Source organism: Bicyclus anynana, chromosome 14, assembly GCF_947172395.1.
Source record: "Bicyclus anynana chromosome 14, ilBicAnyn1.1, whole genome shotgun sequence".
NCBI classification, from domain to species: domain Eukaryota; kingdom Metazoa; phylum Arthropoda; class Insecta; order Lepidoptera; family Nymphalidae; genus Bicyclus; species Bicyclus anynana.
The window spans coordinates 2,198,377-2,221,597 of NC_069096.1; the positions used below are offsets into that span (position 1 = coordinate 2,198,377).

The 23,221-nt window shown below is 37.3% G+C and overlaps 1 protein-coding gene across 6 annotated transcripts in view; it reads right to left on the reverse strand.

Moving 5' to 3' along the window:
• LOC112057884 (CBP80/20-dependent translation initiation factor) overlaps positions 1–23,221 on the reverse strand; it is a 42,406-nt gene that overhangs the window by 13,624 nt on the left and 5,561 nt on the right. The window contains exons 2-6 of one of the 6 annotated variants that reach the window (XM_052885626.1): positions 18,841–18,914; positions 17,602–17,684; positions 16,914–17,131; positions 14,219–14,300; positions 10,665–10,815 (exon numbers count right to left, since the gene is read on the reverse strand). In XM_052885626.1, coding sequence (XP_052741586.1) covers positions 10,665–10,815; positions 14,219–14,300; positions 16,914–17,045 — 365 coding nt within the window. In that variant the 5' untranslated portion in view covers positions 17,046–17,131; positions 17,602–17,684; positions 18,841–18,914. Of the gene's footprint in view, positions 1–10,664; positions 10,816–14,218; positions 14,301–16,913; positions 17,691–18,840; positions 18,915–23,221 lie in introns of all 6 variants that reach the window. The other 5 variants (XM_052885625.1, XM_052885624.1, XM_052885623.1 and 2 more) reach the window with 5 other exon arrangements.

Below are 23,221 nucleotides of genomic sequence, written 5' to 3' on the forward strand. Positions count from 1 at the left end.
TTTAAGGTAGACATAATTACAGAATACCTACATAAAACCAGACAGTACAAGTAGATAATTATCTTGCCATATCTTGACATATTTCAAGAATAAAGAGAAAACCCATTCAGTTACCGGCACAATTGCTAACCATTTGAAAGTCAGGTGAGTGAATGTGAGTGGTGACCTACGCTACCGAGAAAAATCATTCAACAAGATTTGACGAGCTAATAAAGAACTGCATACGACCTTTAGACGTCCGATGAGGTATCAGATCAATGACTTTTGGTTTGTTTGTTAAATAAAAATATGAGCTATATTTTTCAACAAGCTTAAGAAACTGGAAAAAGAGCTTTTGATATTTAACTTCACGACAAAACTACAAAGGTCTTTAGCACTCGAGTAGGAATAGTAGATTTCAAGGATTAAAAGAATCTTCTTTAGTATTTTAAACTATTAGTTTTTATTAGTGCTAAGCTAATGTCTATAATCATTAAAATTTCTATTAAACATCCCCAGTTCCTTAGATCCAATTGGAATTTAAAAGGTTTATTCATTCTTTTGCAAGCGTGTACTTACTCGTAAATGTATCATAAATAAACGTTTGACTTAGATGTTCGATATTTTCACAACTCCAGGGTTTGAAGGCCTGCTGATGCTGAATATTGGTATCTCCACGCGTCCATGAGAAGAACACTGCTATATAGACAGAAGGACAAGAAAATGATCCTATTAGCCCTAAAGATTCAGACATTTTCCCTTTCTCCATCGTCAAACTCTGTCTGATATACCATCAAGGGTGGTAACAATTTTTAAAATCTCTTGTACTCTATTGTAGATTTTCTAACATATTCATTTACTCGAGTATTATATTTAGTGTCTTATAAGTAACTTAAAGTCTTAAGGCTTCAAGTATGTACTAAATAGCTGGCAGGGTCACGTGTGGATTATACAAAGCAAGCTAAATCCGATATCGAAGGACCAATAGCCAAAGACATGTATTTTTACCGCGGGAAAAATAATACCAACGATCGGATTACGCCTAGATAGACTATACCTACCTAACAATGAGTGTCAATCAGCTGTATCGAACAGAATATGTGAAACTTGACGGCCTCCGTGGCGCAGTGGTATGCGCGGTGGATTTACAAGACGGAGGTCCTGGGTTCGATCCCCGGCTGGGCAGATTGAGATTTTCTTAATTGGTCCAGGTCTTGCTGGTGGGAGGCTTCGGCCGTGGCTAGTTACCACCCTACCGGCAAAGACGTACCGCCAAGCGATTTAGCGTTCCGGTACGATGCCGTGTAGAAACCGAAAGGGGTGTGGATTTTCATCCTCCTCCTAACAAGTTAGCCCGCTTCCATCTTAGACTGCATCATCACTTACCATCAGGTGAGATTGTAGTCAAGGGCTAACTTGTAAAGAATAAAAAAAAAAAAAAAAACTATATGACGCTGCATTACTTTTGCAATAGCTCATAATAGTGATTTTAAACAATTCTAAATACATAAATAATAATTAAGATAAGTTTAGTAGGTACTATACTAGAGTGAATATAGGTAGGTAGATACTTGTGAAGTATCTTCGTTAACGCAAGATTAAAAGCCGAGGAATAAAGATTGGGTTTATTTTTTGCTTTTGTCATATCATAAGTGTAACTTCTGTAGACGGTTTGTTTTAACATATTTTTTCAGGAAGCACCAGTTTCAGTGATATTGTGAATTAGGTACACTTTACTAATTTTTGCTTGAATATGTAAGGGGTCCCTGTAGTCCAGGGGGCCCGTATCAATGACACGGTAGCTACGCCCCTGTGTTTGTCATCCAATCGTAGTTAACCACGGTAGACAAGAAGTGAATGAATGACAGTGGTGGCTAGAGATAGCAGGTTTCCAAGATCCTACCTATATATTTTTTATTTTTTTCAAGTTAGCTACAATCTCACCTGATGGTAAGTGATGATGCAGTCTAAGATGTGGGCCAACTTGTTAGGCGGAGGATGAAAACCCACACCCCTTTCGGTTTCTACACGGCATCGTTCGAAATCGCTATATCGCTTGGCGGTACGTCTTTGCCGGTAGGGTGGTAACTAGCCACGGCCGAAGCCTCGCACCAGCCAAATCAGATTATCAGAAACAAGCTTCCATTTACTTAAAAATGGCCACAAGCTCTTTGAGCATTATACATTAAAACTAACGCTAAATAACAACAAGAGTTAACAAGGGTTCCCGACAGAGAAGAGAATGTTTAATGTTTCCCGAGACAAACAAATTGGATAATCGCACAAAATATTTCTCAACACGCTGCGTGAGTAGTAAGGAGTGATTCACGTTGTGGGGTTTATGAATAGAATGGGCGAGTTATGAGTGAGCATCGCGTGGGCTGAGAGTATATCTTCTCTAGACTACCCGACGCCCTGCGGTTTCACTCGCGTAGTTCCCGTTCACGTTAAATACGGAAATAAAATTAAATATAGCCTACTAGCGGATGCCTGCGACTTCATCCGCGTGGAATTTAGTTTTTTACAAATCCCTCGGGAACCATGGATTTTTCCGGGATAAAACAGTAGCCATGTGCTAATCCAGACTATAATCTATCTCTACAGGTGATTCGGATCAGTAGCCGAGGCGTAAAAGAGTAAAAACAATCATTACATCAAAATCATCAAGTTTTCGCAAATCCATGGATTTTTCTCAGTAGTAGCGGCGTTAAAAGTAACAAACATCCAAATAAACATACATCCATACAAACTTTCGCGTTTATAATACTAGTAGGATGACACTCACAAATAACGTGGTGATAAAAGAAAGTGGTGATTTTATCTGGTGATAAAAGAATTTTCAAAATCGATTTAGTAGATCCAGAGATTTCCCGCTACAATACCTTCCACAAACATTACGTCTATATAAAATTAGTAAGTATAGAAGGATAGATGGTATACACGGCAGTTTATATCAGCCACTGACGATCAAGTAAGCTCACATGCTTGCATGACATTGTATGTTTCATACAGAATGGGGAGTTTTCTAAATAAAACAAGTAGAAATTTTTTAAGTACTTGTGCTGTGAGTACCTAGATGTTAAAACGTTTTTTATTTGGCCAACTTTGCTTTTTTACATCCACTCACTTTTGCGTTTTTTGTGCATAAATTAATTACTAATTCAGCAATCAATTCTTACTTTTTTCGAAAACTGATAATTTGATTGGATTTTTTTTTCGAAATGTGGGAAATGGTAGAAATGTAGCTGGGGGAGAGCGGGAAAGGGGGTCCAACGGGACCAGTTAGATTTCGAAAGTGGTCTATGAGAAAAAATAGATTGGGAATCTCTGCTCTAAACCTAATTATAATTAAGTCCTGTTACGGACGGAAGCTACATACATAATAATAGAATTATCAACGCAACGAGTGAACTTCATTTCCGCTTGAACGTTTGAACCATCAAGAACAGTGCGAAGTCCCAACGAATCTTAGAGAAAGACCTAGTTTTGGAAAATTTTCAGGAAAACGCGTCCACGACGCCATCTACCGGTAGCACTAAACGCCAGTGAATCATGTTTATAAACGGAAAATTATCCATCCACCGCGTCCGACCTTGGTTTTTAATGACAACTCAGTGATAAAATAGGAGAGCTAGTCACTCGCTAATGAATGAATGTATGCTTTGTATGGTTGATATAATGAATTTTACATTTAAATATACTGGTGCAAAATGACAATTGTATGGCTGTGGCAGAATATTACCTAAAAGGAAACTTCTGTGAATTAAGATTCGTAAAAAATCAAGCCAACTTGAACACTTTACCTATTTGTATTTTTAAATTTTTTTATCTTTTTCTTAACTCATTTATAGGACTCTCTGTATCATATGGAAACATAATGAAATTTACATCAACAAACAAGACGAAGCAATAAATTAAATCCAAATTAACAATTCAGCCAGCTATCCAAATACTTCCAAGGTTTAAATATTTTTATTCAAGGTCTCAACTGATTAGAATTCAGCAGCCGAAAAGCGGTTAATGTCTTCCCGATTGAATCCCAACTATGGTTGCCTATCTCACCTTAAGACTAGCCATCTATGCAGATAATATTTTAGTACCCAAGTGTAAGTGAACCCAAACAAGTGTGCACTCTCTATTCACTCACTTACATAGTCCATTATGATGCAGTGTACACCGACCGGAAATAGAGTTTGACGACCACTATGGTACAGTTGTTAGTGCTTAGTGGTTTCAATAGAGAGCTCTTAGGTTCAATTGTCAGCTCGGGTCACTTTATGAATTAGCTCAGCAGAGTTATTGTGTAACTACATCGTTTTCATCGTATTTTCGTAATTATGATCATCTAACATTGTTATTGTAAAGAAATGATCTTGGCTACGTCATTTTACATCAAATGGAAGTAATTTATTCGTTTTCATCATCATTGGCGTATCAACGATTATTTCCTAGCCCCCTGACATCCCTGACGCTGAGGAGAGTCGACACTCAATAAAGAAATTCCGTTTTTCACAAACGTTGGCCTCTGAAACGGGTCTACTGATTATATTAATTATTCTTTGTATATTTTGTATTTTGGCGTCCATCATCAAATTTTAAATCGGTAGCCCATAATTGGGTTGGGAGGGTGGTCACTGGTCCATTGCCCGATCGGTGGGCACGATGTCGTGTAGAAACCATCAGAGGTAGAAAGTTGAAAGTTAGCCACTCCTCATCGTCACTTGAGATCAAGGTATAACTTGTCATTAAATAAAATAAAAAAGTTAAAATTCAGATAGGACATGCACTGCATGCTCTCCGAAGCATGAAGACTGGAATTATAAACACAACCGACTTCCTGGATCCTACTGGAATTTTGGTAAAAGGAACCCCATTATTGTAAAATATAAAACGTATGGACAAACAAGTTGGGAGAGCTCTGGCATGTTTCACAGATAACCCAATGTTTACAAGCGAAACAGGCACTCTTCCCACTAGTTCAGTAGATACGAGACGTAATAAGCAGGGGTCAATGACCTCGGTGCACAAAAATAAAGGTAATGACAGTAACCGGAAGCGACCATTTCAATGTTGCCAATACAACACCGCCGCTACGGAAATGTAACTTAGCGTTCATACACAAAATAATACTTATACAATGAACAAAATGAGGTAAATAATGTAAGAGACCTCAATTGTAGAGCGTACAAGAGAAGAGAAGAGTGTAAGAGCAAAAAAAAAATTAAATACGGTCGAATTGATCTCCTTTTTTGAAGTCGGTTAAAATAGTATTGATTAAAAATTTTCATATCTCAACCGAGAACCGGGTTATTGTAAAAAAAAAACTGAATTCAACCCTTTTTTCAAGATAGCGGAAAATTGCACACAGGAATTCTTGGTCGAGAATTCGAAATTAAGCTTTTCTTTTCTTTCCCCCCACGTCATATCCAAAATTCAGCTTTTTCGAAATAGAGTAGTACGAAGTAGTGTAGTAACTTGACTTGTACAAAATCTAGGCAACCACAAACAAGACCAATAATAAGGCAACTTTTACGTTTTAGTATATGCTTTTAACTAGAGTGGTTAAATAACCAACGAGGAAAGAAGAAAAATGTAACTAAAAATTTAATCATTTATTATTGTTTGGCCGCAAAATGGACGGATAGTAAACGAATGCATGTGAACAAAATGCGTATGTTGAGATGGATGTGTGGTGTGACAAGAATAGATAAAATAAGAAATGAGTATATAAGAGGAAGTCTGAACAGAAAAGCCAGTGACAGAAAAATTGAGGAGTAGAAGGTTAGCTTGGTATGGATATGTAATGCGTAGGAAGGAAAGTCATATTACTATAAAAATGTTGAATGTGCAAGTGGAAGGACATAAGAGGAGAGGAAGGTCAAAGAAGAGATGGCTGGATTGTGTGAAAGAGGACATGTGTGTAAAAGGAGTGGATGATGAGTTGACGAGTAATATAGACGAATGGTAAAGATTGACATATTTTTTCGACCCCACTCAAGTGGGATAAGGGTAAAGAGATGATGATGATGATGGCCGCAATAACTAGGCAGCCAATGTGCAACGTGTCAAGGTGAATATTATCTATCACTTATTAATAGATGAGGGTATATATTTCTAATAACCGATCTTAGACCATAGATACTTACATATCTGACGTAGAATATCTCAATATGCCGCGAACCATCTTGAATCATCCAACAATTTATCGAAAGGTAACCGATTATATCAGCAACAAAAACGGCACTTCAATACACGCTGTAAAGCCACGGGTAAAGTAAACACTGTTCAGATAAAAACACACTTTGTTTATCCAACACCGTAACACGATTGTATGATTTACTCTCGCGCCGCAAATCTCTGTGCAAACTTCAAACTTGGCAGTACTACACGGCAAAATGTAAGCCCTCGTCTCATTATCGTTCCATTTCACTTTGTAACATCTTTATTTATAGAAATTACCTACAACTTCCCAACTTATTCAGTAGGTTCTATCATCTATGGGATGAAATCAACAAAGGAAAGTTTTTAGTTTCGAACCCAGGATCTCCGTTTTGTAATTCCACCATTGCGCCACGGAGGCCGTCAAATTAGATTAGAACCAGAGAAATGAAAGACTATTAGGCAACCGTAGGTTTAGGTTACATTTTACTACAATACAAACCAAACTTTTTTTTAAATTAAATAGGTTCTGTGCGGTCTTGAAGACATTTTTATTTTTTTGTCAAAATAAACAGTTTCACATAATGAAAAACTATGACAAGTTCTTAGTTTTTTGTATAAAGAGTGTAAATCAATTAAAATCATCGGGTATTTATTTATAGAATGTAGTACATGTTTTGTAGGTACTGATTGTTCAATTGATTCCCCACTGAAAGCAACGAGAAGTTTCGAAAATTACACGTGGAATCTACGTTCAATATCATGGAAGAAGCCTAACATATAGTCTGTGACTCTGTCCATTGGTAGTTTATCATATCTGTGGTCGACCACAGTTTTGTCAAGAATTAAACGGTATCCAGATAAACAAAAGCATATTCGTACACAATGCAATGCCACTGAAACAATATTATGCCAACATCAAGGAAAAAAGCTATTAGGCAACAACTTTCGAGTTCTAGTTCTAGCTATAGTACCTAGTCATGTACCCATCTAATCTATGGTAATGGAGAGCTTAATGTGGCTTCAGAGGTATGCTCAAAGATGAGGAAAACAATCTTCAACAACAAAACAATTTGAATCAAAATTTTAAATAGATTAACGAATTACAAATCGCAATCCTCATAACACTATAGTAATAAAGAATCTTTTTACGCTTTTCTACTGGTTGCAAATTTTCGAATGCTTTAAACACCGGTGTGTTTTAACGAAAGTTTTTACAAAAACATCACTATACACTTTAGTCTTTATTATTAAAACTGTATTTAGGTTCTGCCTTTTGCGATTTACTTCGGTGATTCGTTATTTCGCGGGTCAATTTCGTTCGTATATGTTCGCGGGTTCGTCTTCGTTCGGTCGCGACCGTTCGGCGACTCGTCGGCGGCCGCGCGTCTCGCGGACGCGTGCGCGGCGTGACGTCACGAGGGCGCGGGCGCTGGCGCGTGCTCGCGTCACCGACACCGAGAACAAAGTGACAAGTACTATACTGTAGTCTGTAATCAAGTACACAACACAAAGTACTAAGTGGCAAGTCTGCGAAGCGAACACGAAATCATTGCGCCTAGTGACATAACAAGACCATGCCTAAAAAAATTGCCCACCGCACCTACAAGGCGATGTTGTAGTCGCCTCCACCAAAGTGACAACTGTACACAAAGTACTATGTAAGTGGATAGAGGTGGCAGGTCTGCGAAGCGAAACCTAGCCTAGCACGATCATGCCTAAGTAAATTGCCCACCGTACAAAGAAATGTTGTAGTCGCTTTCAGTGCCTCCAGAATAAATTCACGCGTCTTGCTACAGATTGCCCCTGTTTGGTCACAATAATGACATTAGTCCACAAACCCTCTCAATAAATTGCCATTCACCTCATTCCAACTGTGGTTTCTGGCTCGCAGAACACGCACGCCTCAAACAAAGATAGACGCCTGAAAAATGTGTTTTACAATGCGGTTGAAGGGATAACAACGATTCTTCTACAACACAATGAACCAAGCATAGCGTCCCCTATATTAAACGTCATTCGGACATGGATTCCAACTCCGGTCACGGGTGCGTCACGCAGTCTTCAAACCCCATAGGTCCTAACTTCTTATGCCGAGGTTCGTTCGTTATCAACCTATATTCGGCTCACTGCTGAGCTCGAGTCTCCTCTCAGAATGAGAGGGGTTAGGCCAATAGTCCACCACGCTGGCCCAATGCGGATTGGCAGACTTCACACACGCAGAGAATTAAGAAAATTCTTTGGTATGCAGGTTTCCTCACGATGTTTTCCTTCACCGTTTGCGCACATGATATCTAATTTCTTAAAATGCACACAACTGAAAAGTTGGAGGTGCATGCCCCGGACCGGATTCGAAATCACACCCTCCGCAATCGGAAGCAGGGGTCATATCCACTGGTCTATCACGGCTCTCTCGGCTATGCCGAGGTACGACTCTATAAGCGGCCTTAGAGTCGTGACACCCGACCTGGGGATTATGCTCCTCCTTTAATATAAAGCACTTGTACTCCGTTGCAGTGCCGGTTTAAGGTAACTTGATGCCCTAAACAATCTTCGTCTATGGGCCCCGTTATTGGTAAGACCTCGACCCGAATGGCAATCTGTGGGCCCTGCCATTCGTACTCATAAGACCTCGACCGACCCGAACGGCAACGTCAATTTAAAAAGCGCGAATTTTTAAATTGCTTTAATTTTCGTGTGTTCGTATTTTTTGTCGGTCGTCTCTCTCTCTCCCTCTCTCTCTAATGCTCCCCTAGACGGAGTGTCCTAAGCAATTGTTTAAATAGCTTATACCTATGCTAATCCCGGACTGCTTTATTCTAGCTAAACTGCGCTCTTAAATACCAGCGACCCAGCGTTCTCGAGACCCACTCACGACGAAATGCGATTATACATTTAGTCAATAATATAATTTTTTACTATTTTTATTATGCCCGCTGTAATATGTTTTTAACTCTACGGAAAATTCATCCTTTCACTTCGGTAATAATATACCGAAAAATAACACGTTAAAATGTAATCAGTATGTTCAGAGGGCCTAGTGGCAGTTTGATACTGTTACTGTCACGTAACGTAAACGAAAATTTCTAAGGAATTGAAACAGCGCCATCTAATGGCACTACTGCACAACTGTTTCAATTCCATATAAATTTGCGTTTACGTCAACGTGACAGTAACAGTATGAAAATATTGAAAACTCCCACTAGGCACACAGTTCACAATATATCGACAGATTACAATATCGCGAGTGAGATTATAAACTAACGTATTTTACAATTTAACGGTGACATATACAATACAACGTACTATACATACTAATACAACGATCTACGTCACAGAGCGGATATCGCGTAAACTATCCCGAAGGTTTGTGGATCGAGTGCGCTGGCGGCGCGCCAGGCACGTCGATTAGCAGTCCCTCTCAATCCGGTTGTATTTTTATTCAACTACGCAGTAGATTCGCGGAATTACCAAATATTTTTGTTTCTGCAGCTTCACTTCTTAAATATTATATCATCATTATCAACCCGTATTCGGTTCACTGCTAAACTCGAGTCTCCTCTCAGAATGAGGTCTGGCAGACTTCACGCACGCAGTTTCCTTACGATGTATGTCCTTCGCCGTTTGAGACACGTGTTATTTAATTTCTTAAAATGCACACAACTGAAAATTCGGAGGTGCATGCTCCGGAGCGGTATCGAACCCACACCCTCCGGGATTGAGGCAGAGGTCACATTCACTAGGCTATCACGGCACTCTCACTTAATATTATATATCTAGTTATAATTACACTGTCTAACGGGCCAAGGCTTTCGGTTAATCCGTAAAGTTAGAGAGAAAAGGTGTTGTGCTTTTAGGATATGATATATGTACCTGTAGCCTATTCTGCATATTATAACCTCTATGATATCCACAAAGGGTAGTCAGTAGGCGCCTGATGAAATTTTTACCTTTAACTACTCTCTCAATTTTTCAGTTAGCATTAAATGAATAGTTAATACGAAATTTCGAATTGTTAACAATAGCAAGTTGGTAAACGTAGTCAAGTTGGCAAAGTACCCCTAATGTGGGGTACACTGATACAAATTTCATTTTCAGTAAAAAGGCTTTGTGGTTAAATCAAACTTTTTAGCTTTTTGTGGTTTAATCTAATGATTAATATGATTTTAACAAGTTAGTTGAATATTCATAAATTATTTAAGGTTGCAGGGAGCCGCTGGATGCTCGCGGCTCGAGAGTCGATACCGTTTTGTTTGGAAGTCCATGCAAGAGGCCTATGTCCAGCAGTGGACGGCCATTGGCTGTTAATGATGATGATAATTTAATATATTTAATAAATTATAAATATTAAATTGGATGTTACTTCAATATATCGTCGTTTACTGGGTCTAAGTAAAAATGCTGACCCAACTCCCTCTATATGTACACTAACATATTACGTCAAACTTAGTGAATTGGGATGGTATGGCCATCACATGCACGCTGTCTTCAAATAATAATGGTAATAACATAAGCAATAAACTTACCTATTGTGCTGGTCAGCGGGCTTAGCCATGGTGAACTCCTTCGCGTGCACATTCAGTTTGTTGACAGAACCCGGCGTGGTGGGGGCGTTAGCCGCTCCCGCGCCCGCTCCCGCTCCCGCTCCCGCCGGCGCCACGCCGTCTGTGCGGACACCTGGCGGTCAACGGTGGTCGTCAAGAGAAGAGATGATAGGAAAGGTTAGATGGACGTGAGACTGCGAGAGGGAAATGTGGTTGTGAACAAAATGAATAGAATAGAAAACAAGAGTGAATGAAGTGCGTAGATATACAATGAATGAAATAATTAATGTGGTTACAGATAAAAGCAAATAAGAATTGGTTTGATGTTGGTGATGGAATAGTTTGCAATATGTATTCAGAGTAGGTAAACAACAATGAAATGGAGGCAAAATGAGAGACAAAATCTAAACAACTTAAGATGGATGTGTTGTTGAATAAAAAAATATATCAAATGAAATTGACAAAAATGGAAGATCGAAGACCAAACTGAAAACAAGAACATGATCAGGAGATGATCTGTAGAGAAAGCGGAAATGGCGATGTATTTAGTAGGATAGTTGAATGACTGACTAATAAATAAATTATAGTAATAAAAACATTAAAGATTAGTAATCATATAATGGATGTCGGATATTTTCAAGTATAAGTTGAACTCAAACGAGAACGCACCGAAGAGGCTTTACTCGTATAGAAAGAACACATCAATAGGTATGTCAGAGTTTAGTATTTGCATTGCATCAATTTAAGGTTTTTATAAAATCAATACTTTCTACAAGAACAATTGTTAGAATATAATAGGCGGTTATGAATGAATGCAACAAATTCCCAAGTTTACCTTCCAAGATTTGACAGGGAAGTTAATAAAGCTGGTAAAAAGAGCGGTTAAGTAAACCGGAGGTAAATTATGCAACGCAATATGTAGAGGTGGCTGGCAGTTCTTTGTAATAACAATAATAATTATATAAATTATAGAACCGACAAGATTTCATCGTCGAGTTAAATTGACGTGCGTGATGCGGCGCGCGCGTTTTGCTCAAATGAACAAACTTTCATCCAAGATTTACAGCTATAACAGCTATACCGTTCGCGTTAGGGTTGCCACTTATTTTTAGAAATCACTATATATTTTTACAGTTTATGTTGACAGTACTACTGAAGTAACTAAAATTATAAAGCTGAAGAGTTTGTTTCTTTGTTTTTTAAGCTTGCCTGCGAGGAGTTGCTATGCAATAAAGGTAGCATTCCGATCTTGGCGACTGCGTCTCGCGATTGCGACCTGCGAACGATTTAGATAGATGCAGCACTAAACAAACCCCAAGACTGCGTCGCGCGACCGCCTTTGTTTAGTGCTCCATATAAATTCATACGTGCGACCCGGTCGCGGTTGCAGGTCGCAGTCACGTGTCGCGGTCGCCAAGAACGAAAGTCTACCTTAAGTGATAGTTTTCAGTCATAAGATCTACATAATGACAGCATAACTGTCAACTTATACTACATACAAAACCTAAACATTATTATTAACTTATATCAATGGTATTTATTGATGACATTTTCATCAAATTAATACATATGTATAGGCGATTATTATTATTATTAATGATACTTTTTTCAGTTTGCAGACAGAGTTTATAGACTAACTATTCACAATATATTTTTTAACATACTAAATTTGATATAAATAAAAATCAATGCTGATAATTTGATATATCCAATATACAGATGGGCTAAGGTCGTTTCTAACTCTGATCTTCCAATACTAGACAGTGACGTGCCTTTGTTAGCATACCTACAGACCTATGTGGCAACCCTGGTTTGCAATATTCATCGTTAGAGTCCGAAATAAGTCGAATCGATCCATCTGCCTGTCTGAAGTCTAGACAGTTCCGCTGCTCACTTTCCCATTTACGACTTTCTTTATTCACTTAAAAATTGATCAATTTTAGTGGAATTTTACTTATTACACTCACATTAATATTGATTGATATATATGATTAATATTAAACAGATATTCATGATTGCCAACATGTCTGTTGTTGGTTGTTTTAAATACTCGTAGCTTGTCATGGAAATCAGATCTTTCATTTTACAAGATTTTACAATACAAGGGCGTTCTCAATTCGGCTGTATGTTTTATTATTATTATTTTTTTGTATATATGTTAAGCGACTATTAGTTTGCAACTTAAGCGCCATTACAATTATTCATCTTGAAGTTTCTAATATCTATTTAATGTTCGTTCTACGGAATTTTGGCAAACCTACGAAAATTTCAAAATCTCTTAATATAGTTATTGGTATACCTACTAATTTGTAATCTTTCGAGGTACTCTTAGTTTGATGAGTAGTTATCATTATTCTAGATTAATCTAGGCAGTGCCTGAAACCAAACTCGAATTCACGGAGGCACGAAAATCTTCCAAAAATTAATAGGTAATTGATTCGGTTGGCACTCGGCATTATTTGTAGCGAAACGAATTAAGAGTGCAAGTTTAAGTAATGCTTCAACTTCAAATTGTAAACAAACCAGCTGATTCCTTAGTATCTTCAGCTACCTCAGGGATTGGAGCAGGAGTAACAGGCGGAGTCAGTGGCAGCGGAGCGACCTGGTCGGTCGTCCCCACTGGCTGCGCGACCGACTGCTTCATTATACACCGCGACATTTTCCTTATTTTACCCACTAATAAACACTAAAACGCAATGTTTATAATGTTTTTTCCGCATCGATGCTGTAGACATACGCTTGACACACGTAGTCAAGAACACGCGACTGTCGACTCGTTCCAAATATGATGTTTGTTTATTTTTATTTTTGGCGCCATTTGCCGGTATTGCCAGCCAGCAAGTAGCCATATCCCGATTGCCGGGACGTAATGTTCGTACACACAGCTTTCGCAACATAAAAGTGCAGTTTGGTAATAGTAGATTTTCCTAGCAGTCTTTTTGTTATCAATGGAAATTAGACTTTGATGCGACATGCGAGGTAAAGTTAGGCTTTTAAAGTTACCTACTAGAATAGTATTAGCACCATCGATCGTAGATCGTTAGATGAGCCTCAAGCGGAAATGTCATTGGTTTCGCACATTGAGTACGTCATCACTCGTAACACATTTCTCGTAACACATTTCATTCATGTTGTGGCTTGTGTTTTTACACTTCCAAAATGAACACGAAGGCATAATTAAGGGATTAAAATAACAAAAAACAGTAAATATTTTTTTAAGTCCACGTCCACTCACAGCATGCGCTTGTTACGTACTAAGATGTGCGTGCACGTCTTAGTACGACATAAAATTGTGCCTCTTTAATATAGAGGGGCCTATCTAACGATTTATATCTATGATTAGCATCTAGAAAATTTACCATTGTCGCGGTCATGTTAGTAAAATTTATAACTACTTTAAAATACTGCTTTTGATCGAGTTTTAATCTATTATCCACATATTAGTGATGTCCAATATTCTTAAATAGTGTTGTTAGTTGTTATACAATCGGAAAATCGATTTTCGATTTTTTCGTATCGATGAATACACAACTCACCTGGGGGTCTGTAGATTTCGAGCGTCGGTTTCCCTTTAGCGTTAGTCAGAATCATACTCCGACGTTTCCCATTGTTTGGAAACTGTGAAGAGAACAAAAATAAAATGAACTTTATTTAAAATCGTATAACACAGAAAGTTTTTTTTTTTAATGGTTTGCTACTACAATAATTAAGCCCCCTATTACTACAATAATTAAGCCTCGATTTCCTATTAAAAAGTGGATGCACAATTAGCGACCAAAAACATATGTATATGTTATAACATCGTATGTGCTACCTTCTGATCACTTTAAGGCGGTGCCAAGCCTGTGGTGTATTAATTAAAGCCGTTTCTGAAAGAACCACCGGAAAGAACTATCTGGAAATCCTAAAACTTTATGATTTAAACGGCTGGAGTTAATGCATCACTGTGTTGGCACCGCCTTCAAAGTGATCAGAAGGTAGCACATACGATGTTATAACATACGCGTCGAATTGAGAACCTTCTCCTTTTTTGTCGGTTAAAAATGTAGTTGCTCGTAAAAGTAAAAATGGAGTCAAAGGTACGTCTATGTGATCTAGAGAAAAATAGCTAATATTTGATCGTTAGTCTACGGACTGATGGATCACCATTTATTTTCAGTCCATTACACTGCAAAAGATGTGCAATCTAAACATCTGGCGAGTATCATCGACTAATTTAAAACGTGAATATCCCCAAGAATAACATATTAATCTGATGACCTCCATATTCAAGTTCAAATACATTTTCTATACTAATATTATAAAGAGGCTATAACAAATATGGAAAACTTCGCGACATCTTTTCGTCCGAAATTCCTCAGTGCCTGAAGACAAAAGTCTTCGAACAGTGCGTGTTGCCAGTGATGACCTATGGCTCCGAGACTTGGTCGCTAAGTATGGGCCTCGTATGAAGACTCAGAGTCACACAGCGGGCGATGGAACGAGTTATGTTAGGAGTATCTCTGCGTGATCGAATCAGAAATGAGGAGATCCGCAGAAGAACCAAAGTCACCGATATAGCTCAACGAGTTGTGAAGCTGAAGTGGCAATGGGCGGGGCACATAGTTCGAAGAGCCGATGGACGTTGGGGTCCTAAAGTGCTGGAATGGTGACCTCGCAGTAATGGTGTCGACTCCCCACCAGGTGGACAAGCGACATAAAGCGAGTCGCAGGGATTTGCTGGATGCACACAAAAGGCCTATGTCCTGATGATGATGATGACTTCTTACACCATTAGTCAAGTGGTTGGGCCATCTTCGAGAATGTTGGATGGAAAGCGTACTTATGATAGAGCTAATCTTTAAGATAAATATTTACATCCTTAAACCAATATATTTTAAGGTTATTAGATTGTGTTATTTCACAATTATCTAAAACATGAGGCCACCAAGTCTTACACAGTGTAGGTGGGTGCTCCCACGTAAATCCGCGCTTTTACAATGTCGTTACATTTTTATGACGTTTAATTATTTTTTATAACTTAAATTTTAGTGAAAGTAAACTCACATTTTACGGCTATCTCATATAGTTTTACGTCATATTATATACCTACAGTAAAATCATAAAGCAATTCATTTTAAAAGTACTTAAATGTAAAATTAATGCAAGTGCAAACTTACAATGAAATGGATAGCAAAGCGATTGTAAAGTATTGTAGATTTCTTTTTTATGTTTGTTACCGCATAACTTCGTCATTTCTGATCCAATATTAAAAATCCTTTTTTGTTTGAAAGAGCCTACTTCCAGGTTGGTCCCATTTAATTTTCATGAAAATCGGTTAAGTAATTTTGTCTTAAAATTAAACAAGCGCCACAGTACAGGCCATTTCGTTGTTTTCATTTTAACACAAAATTACTGAACTGATTGTTATAAAAATTAAATGCTAGGACACGCTAAAAATAACAGTATTTTTTTTTTCAAAATGACAGAGATGTTTAGAACTCTAGAAGATAGAGTTTGGCTAATGCAAATAGAAATTAAAAAATCATATAGACAAATAAAAAAAACATGCGTACATTCTACCTATACTATAAATATTAAACTATATTGCACTATAATTTTGAGAATTTTCTCCGATTTCTTTTTAATTTGGCAGGTGATTTCAGTCTCTACTTTCATTAGCCAAACTCTATCTTCTAGGGTTCTAAACATCTCTGTAATTTTGAACAAGAAAACGTATTTACACGTTTTGGTATTTATTTAAAAACATCACATTAAATTCCAAAATAATGAATGAACATATAAAATCGAAATCCTACTTCCTACTTAATAATATTATAAATGCGAAAGTTTGTATGAATGTTTGGATGTATGTTTAGATGTTTGTTACTCTTTAACGCCGCTACTACTGAAGCGATTTGGCTAAAATTTGGAATGGAAATGGATTTTACTCTGGATTAACACATAGGCTACTTTTTATCCCGAAAAAAATCATGGTTTCCCGATATTTGCGAAAACTGAAGATTTTAATGATATGAATGTTTGTTACTCTTTCGCCTTCTACTTCTTACGCCTCGACTACTTAACCGAATTAGCTGAAATTTGGTATTGAGATATATTATAGCATGGATTAACACATAGGCTACTTTTTATCCCGGAAAAATCCATGGTTCCCGAGGCATTTGTGAAAAAGTAAATTCCACGCGGACGAAGTCGCGGGCGTCCGCCAGTCTTGAATGGTCTTGAATGTACCTGGTTATGATGCATGTTGTGATGTGACTGTGGCCGTATGAAGCTCCGCTCTCTCATGATGACGCCGGGGGTGGAGAAGTTCTGCACCCTGTAGCTCCTCTGCAGTTCGCCCACGCCGATTTGAGTTTGCATTTTGCCGATTTTTATAACACCACTATTTACAGTTTTTTACGATTTCTTTACTCTTTGGCAATCCCTACGTAAGATTTCTTCTTTTTCTAAGAAACTTAAGTTTTTTTTTTTATTTTGTAAATATTTTTTTAATGTTATGTTTTTAAATATTTGATTTATGTATATTAATAATTATATAAATACACTAGATCAATGACTAGTATTATAGTTACAAAATGTCGATAAATAATATTTTGGTTAAAAACTTTATCTACATAAAATTAATAGGCGAATAAAAAAACAACAATTTCTCTTTTATACACAAGCAATGTACAAATGCGAAATACACAAACAACAAAGCTTAATACAGTTAATAATAATAAATTATCACAATTTATAATTGTGACGTCACGTTAGAGATCTATTACTGCAGATTTATTATTATTTTATATGCATATATTATTTATTTATATTTCTAAGGGACCCCCTATCTTGGCCACTGATAGGGGGTGTGTTTTCGAGGTTTCGACTTTTTCAAGAGCGGTGCAGGATCTAGCCTGACAGACAGAGCGATTACTATAATATGTCGAGGGGCTGACAAGTGAGGACTTGTTCAGCGCCTATCTCGATTCGTTTCGTTGAAGGGGTCTCCTGAACCCCCTATATCTGAAACAAAGAAAGTTTCTGTCAAGTATTTCTTTCTTGATAAAGATTCATGGAATCAAACGGCTCTTCTTTTATTTTTTGTAAGAGAGTTCCAACTTCCAGTACAGTATTCCGTGGTTTCAGAACTCACTGACACATTTTACTTTCCTAAAGTTCTTGTAAAGTACGTATATCATTCATCATTAACAATCCATATTCGGGTCACTGTTGAGCACGAGTCTCCTCTCAGGATGAGAGGGGTTAGGCCTTAGTCCACCACGATGGCCCAAAGCGCATTGGCAGACTTCACACACGTAGATCATTAAGAAAATTCTCAGGTGTACAGGTTTCCTTAAGATGTTTTCCTTAACCGTTTGAGACACGTGATATAGGTATAATTTCTTTAAATGCACACAACTGAAAAGTTGGAGATGCATGGCCCGGACCGGATTCGAACCTATATACGCCTCCGAACCGAAGGCCGTCACTTCACTTCACTTAGCAGCAAGTGATACTGCAGTCAAGTAACTTGTCTTGACAAAAAAATATATAAATAACATAATCAAGTAAGTACATTAGTAAAACTTGAAACCTTGTAAATTGCATAGGTATCTACGAGTAGGTACATAATTAATTTTCAAACCAGTTTTTAATTATTTTTTGCGTGGAAAAACGATGTAAGCCATGTTATCTGTTGAAATGCTTACAGTATTAAATGTTTAAGCAGATACTCAGGGGCGTAGCGTGGATTTTCGCTACCGGGCCCGACTAAAATTCACCCCCTCCCTCTTTTTATTCATTATGACTTAAAATATTATGAATTAAAATATTTAATTTCCCGGTTTATTAAATAACACTTTAAAATTAAATTATTTAAATGAACAGTCCTGATTTACATCGTACTTAAGTTATTGAAATTCACGGAAGGAGCACATTCATCTGAAATGGTTAACGGAGCAAATGAACATTATTTCAGACCTTAAAGAGGCATATTTTTGTGTTAGAATTTGTGTAATGATTTTTACGAGGCACATTTGTTTTTTTTTTCAAATGTCAAAATCGTCACACTTGAAGCCGGCCCCATTGCAAGCCACTGGGGGCAATTGCCCCCTTATCTTCACAGCACTACTGACACATAAAATTCTTTAAAAAAAACCGCAAAGTTACTGACCGCTCTCTCGTTGTGCGCCGCCAGTCTTCGTCCCCTGCACACGAGACTCGTTTACTTTACTCGTATTGGATTCACTGCAACAACAGAACAATGTTATATTTACACTTCAATCCGTTTACTTTTACCGTATTTAGGTTACTGTTCTAGACAATAAGAAAACTGTGGCATGGCCTTGCAGCCGCGGGCAGAATACGTCTTTACAATTATAAAACTAAGTCCGCCTGTCTGCCTGTTTGCAATAAACTCGAAAAGTACTGAACGGATTTTCATGCAGTTTTCACTAATTAGTGACTTAAGAGGAAGTTTACGTATATGTATACCTGTCAAGGTTTGTATAAATTCGTTGAAATATGATGACAATTGTAGATAATATCGGAAAAAAGCTGCCTGAGAGTTTTCATCGAATGTTTGAAATAGCAAAAGTTTTGCAATACCTTTGAGATATAACAAAATATGTTGATTGTATGGTGGAATATTCCGCTTTATTTAGTCTTTTTACCTTCGGAAGACAGATTTTATACTATTTTTAATTCGATTCTATAGCGTCACAGTCGTAGTGTTGGTTTTTTTTACTTCACCTATCTAAGAACACTATCTAACAGTACCTAATTACGTGAATCCGTTCTACAGTTTAGAAAAAATTATGTCATGAAAATATACATATTACTTAGGTACATACAAGGTACGCGCGAAAACATAACTCTATCATAATCAATGACATTTTATAATAACATCATTGATCATAATATAGTATTTTAGGTGAATCCTTGTCTTAATTTCTCTACAAATAAATAAATAAATAAATAAATAAATTTTTGGTTGGTCATTCTTTGTTATGTCACGTAAATAAATATGAAGACATACTACTGTAGTGTACTCTCATACAACCTTAGAAGTATTTATAGTTAAATATGTAATTATGCTAAGTGCTAACGGCTAGGAAGGTAGGTATGCAGGTATTTCATATTTGCAAGGAATCTAGATGACGTAGTCCGATGAATAATGATGCATACAAAAAGAGACATAGCTTGTTGTACCGGTATTTTTAACTAGGAATTTTCCAAACAAATTGAATTATTTTATATTAACAAAGGGAAGAGGGGTCCTCTTCCCTTTGTTAATATAAAAATTCCCTCAAATGTCCAGAATTATGTAAGTTCTACCTACATTTTATTTTAGTTAAATAAATAAGTATTGTATTGGATTATTTTATTTTCTCTAAAAAGTAGAGAACTAAAAACCCATTATTAGTTGGTTTCTGTTTAATTCTAATAATCATTTAAAACTACCTCATATATAATGGATCATTTTAAACCCTTGTAATTGTACTGGTATCTATACTAATACTAGCGGACCCGGTCAAGCTTCGCTTTGACTTATTTATTTTCACTTCTTCCCTACCCTACTCCTACCCCTATCCTACACTACCCTACTCCTATCGCTACCCTACCCCTACCCTACCCTAACTTAAGTGACAATTGGACTATAGTTTTGTAAGAATGAAAAAGAAGAAACAAAAATGATCATCGGGTAGGTAAGAATTTTTTTTCAATTGTGGATATATCACGCTATAGTGGGCGGGGGTCCTTTCGTTCCGAGGGCCCGTAGCATATTGGGCCCTTCCTTTACATAGATACGCCACTGGCCAAAATAATGTAGGTAGGTTAAAACCTCGATGTTAACTGTTGTCTTACGTGACGAAAATTGTAGTTGGTTTTTACAAAAAACGTACACTTCGTGTGATTTAACATTTATTTTCGGAATAGTGACTTGCAAGTTTTTTAAAAGAGATAGAGCTTACAACAAGTAGGTAGTTACAATAAATAGGTAGATACTTTTTGTAAGTCCAATTTAGAGCGTGTAAGACCATCTTGATTGGTTATTTTTTCTATTTAACTTTTTTTACATTACCTAGGTACCTATTTAAATCTGAGAGGAAACAATTTCTAAACACGCTGCATGCTTAATATCAGCTTATTTATTTAGATTTACATAGTATAAGAGTAAAATCCTTTTAAAATCTGAATTTCCTAATGTTATTACATATCTCGAAAATGCTGTATAATTGCTTGAAAATCAAGGAAATTGTATGATTTTTATAAAAGAGCAACTGTTGAGTTTTTTCCGGCCATAGGTACTCAGCAGAACCTGCCTTCCGAACCAATGGTGGAGTCTTTATAAATCGTCACACTTGACGTTTCAAAAGTGCTTGTTAACTAAGCCTACTTGAAATAAATGGATTTTTTTTCATTTTTTTATTTGAAAATGAATTGTAATACCAAACAAAAGCACGGCCAATGGCTATTGATCATTCGCATCGGCCTTTACGAAAACTTCAAAACTGCGCAATGTAGGCGGCGCCATGACATCACCGTGTTTACCGTCTGGCACATACTTACTACCTATGCATATAAAAATAGTATTCCTATCTAAATGTTGCACTGCAATTAACACCTTATCTTTCCAATCTTAAGACTTGTTTTCCCTAGATTTGTTATGGATTTAAAGACGTTTAGATGCGCACATGTTGTGTGTACAATGTACATATCGAGATGGGTTCTAGGTCACTGGGCACGTTCCTCGACTACCGCAGTCTCTGTCTTATTGTTAATCGATAATTGATCGATTTATCGGTTGATATAAGTCGATATAAGCACATAATGGGCGAGATCCTTATTTGGTACAATCGTAATATTACACAAGATACAAATTGAGTAGTTACATTTTATTGTTCTTGGGAGCAGTGGCGTCCATCTACCAACTGAGACCGACAGACAGAATGTATGTTGTAATTTTTATAATACTAGATTGCTTCTAAGCTGAGGGCCTCAGGCAGGCCCCTTTGAGTTGTGGGCCCGTGGCATTTTGCCTGCCACAAATCACCGCCACACTTCAGCAACACCATGTACTTGAGACGTAGATGTCAGTAGCGAAGACTGGAAATTTTTAGTAGGTAGGTACTCGTTAATATGTATTTTGGTCTGAATGTGTTTTAGTGAGTACGTTAAATTATTAACATCCGTAAAACTCATGGATTTTATCAAGGCTACCCGATAGGAATCGGGTTGTTAGGAACCATCGCCCCTGGTAGACGTTAAGCCTGTAACGTGCCTGAAATTATACCGACAACTGGCCTTAAAACAGAAGTAATCACAGCGTTAGTATTTTCACGGACGAGCTTTGTCACCAAATGCTCTACTAATAATGTAAAGTGTATTGAATTTAAAATAGGGAAAGGGACAGAGGTGTTGCAGGACTCATACTTTGTCGACCGATCATCATCATCAATTATCCTACCTATCAGCCGTCATCCACTATAGGACATAGGCCTTTTGTAGTGACTTCCAAACATCATGATACTGAGAGACCTGAGTGCAGCGAATCCTTGCGACTCGCTTGACCCTAAAATCCATCGGCTCTTCGAACTATGTGCAACGCCGATTGCCACTTCAGCTTCGCGACTCGTTGAGCTATGTGTACTTTGGTTCTTCTGCGGATCTTTTCAATTCTGATTCGATCACGCAGAGATACTCCGAACATAGCTCGCTCCATCGCTCGCTGTGCCTGATCGCATGAGAATAAAAATTAAATAGAGAATTAAAGTGTACACTTTACACCGTTTTTTTTGCGGTCTTCGGCTATTGTATTGATATCGGTGAAACAACGCAGTTTTCAGCTGCACGGATTGTTCAATTTTCGCGGGTAATAAAATCAAATTGATCATTGTAACAATATATTGATTGTAACTAATCTAGGTTGTATAGAAAGAAATATGAGATAAGGTTAATTAGTATATTGGTATATTACATATATATCCGTAATATTATATTATTAATATCCAAAATCCTATCTGAGTGAAACTGTGAGTGATGCTGGTGACTCACAGTCCGTTGCCGACACAAACGGCATCCGATTACTGGCGTGTTTTTTTACGTTGTCACCCACAGTTTTTGTATCTTGCTAAGTAGTAGATTTTATTTCTTTCGAGTAGCTTTTGTTTCTAGAATAGTTTTTAGAAAATATAGTATATAGAGAATATAGTTTCTAGAGAATTTAAATTCATGTAGGTACATTTTGCATACCAGTGGCGCAGCGTGAGAATTTGAGATAGGTAACCCGTTAAAATCCAGAAAACGCTTTTCTATCCCACAGCTAGACAAATACCTACTAAGATATAAATAAAGAAATAAATATAGGTATTTAACTACTTGAGTCAATACCTAGCAAGCGAGAGACTCAGAGATAGAGCATTCTAACGTCATTTCGTTGAAACAGCCGAACAAAAGGTTTTGAGTTTGATTGCTTGCCTGTTCGACTATTGCCCGCTCTGAACACGAGGCGTAAGTATATGTAAATATAAATATACTTCACAATACACACA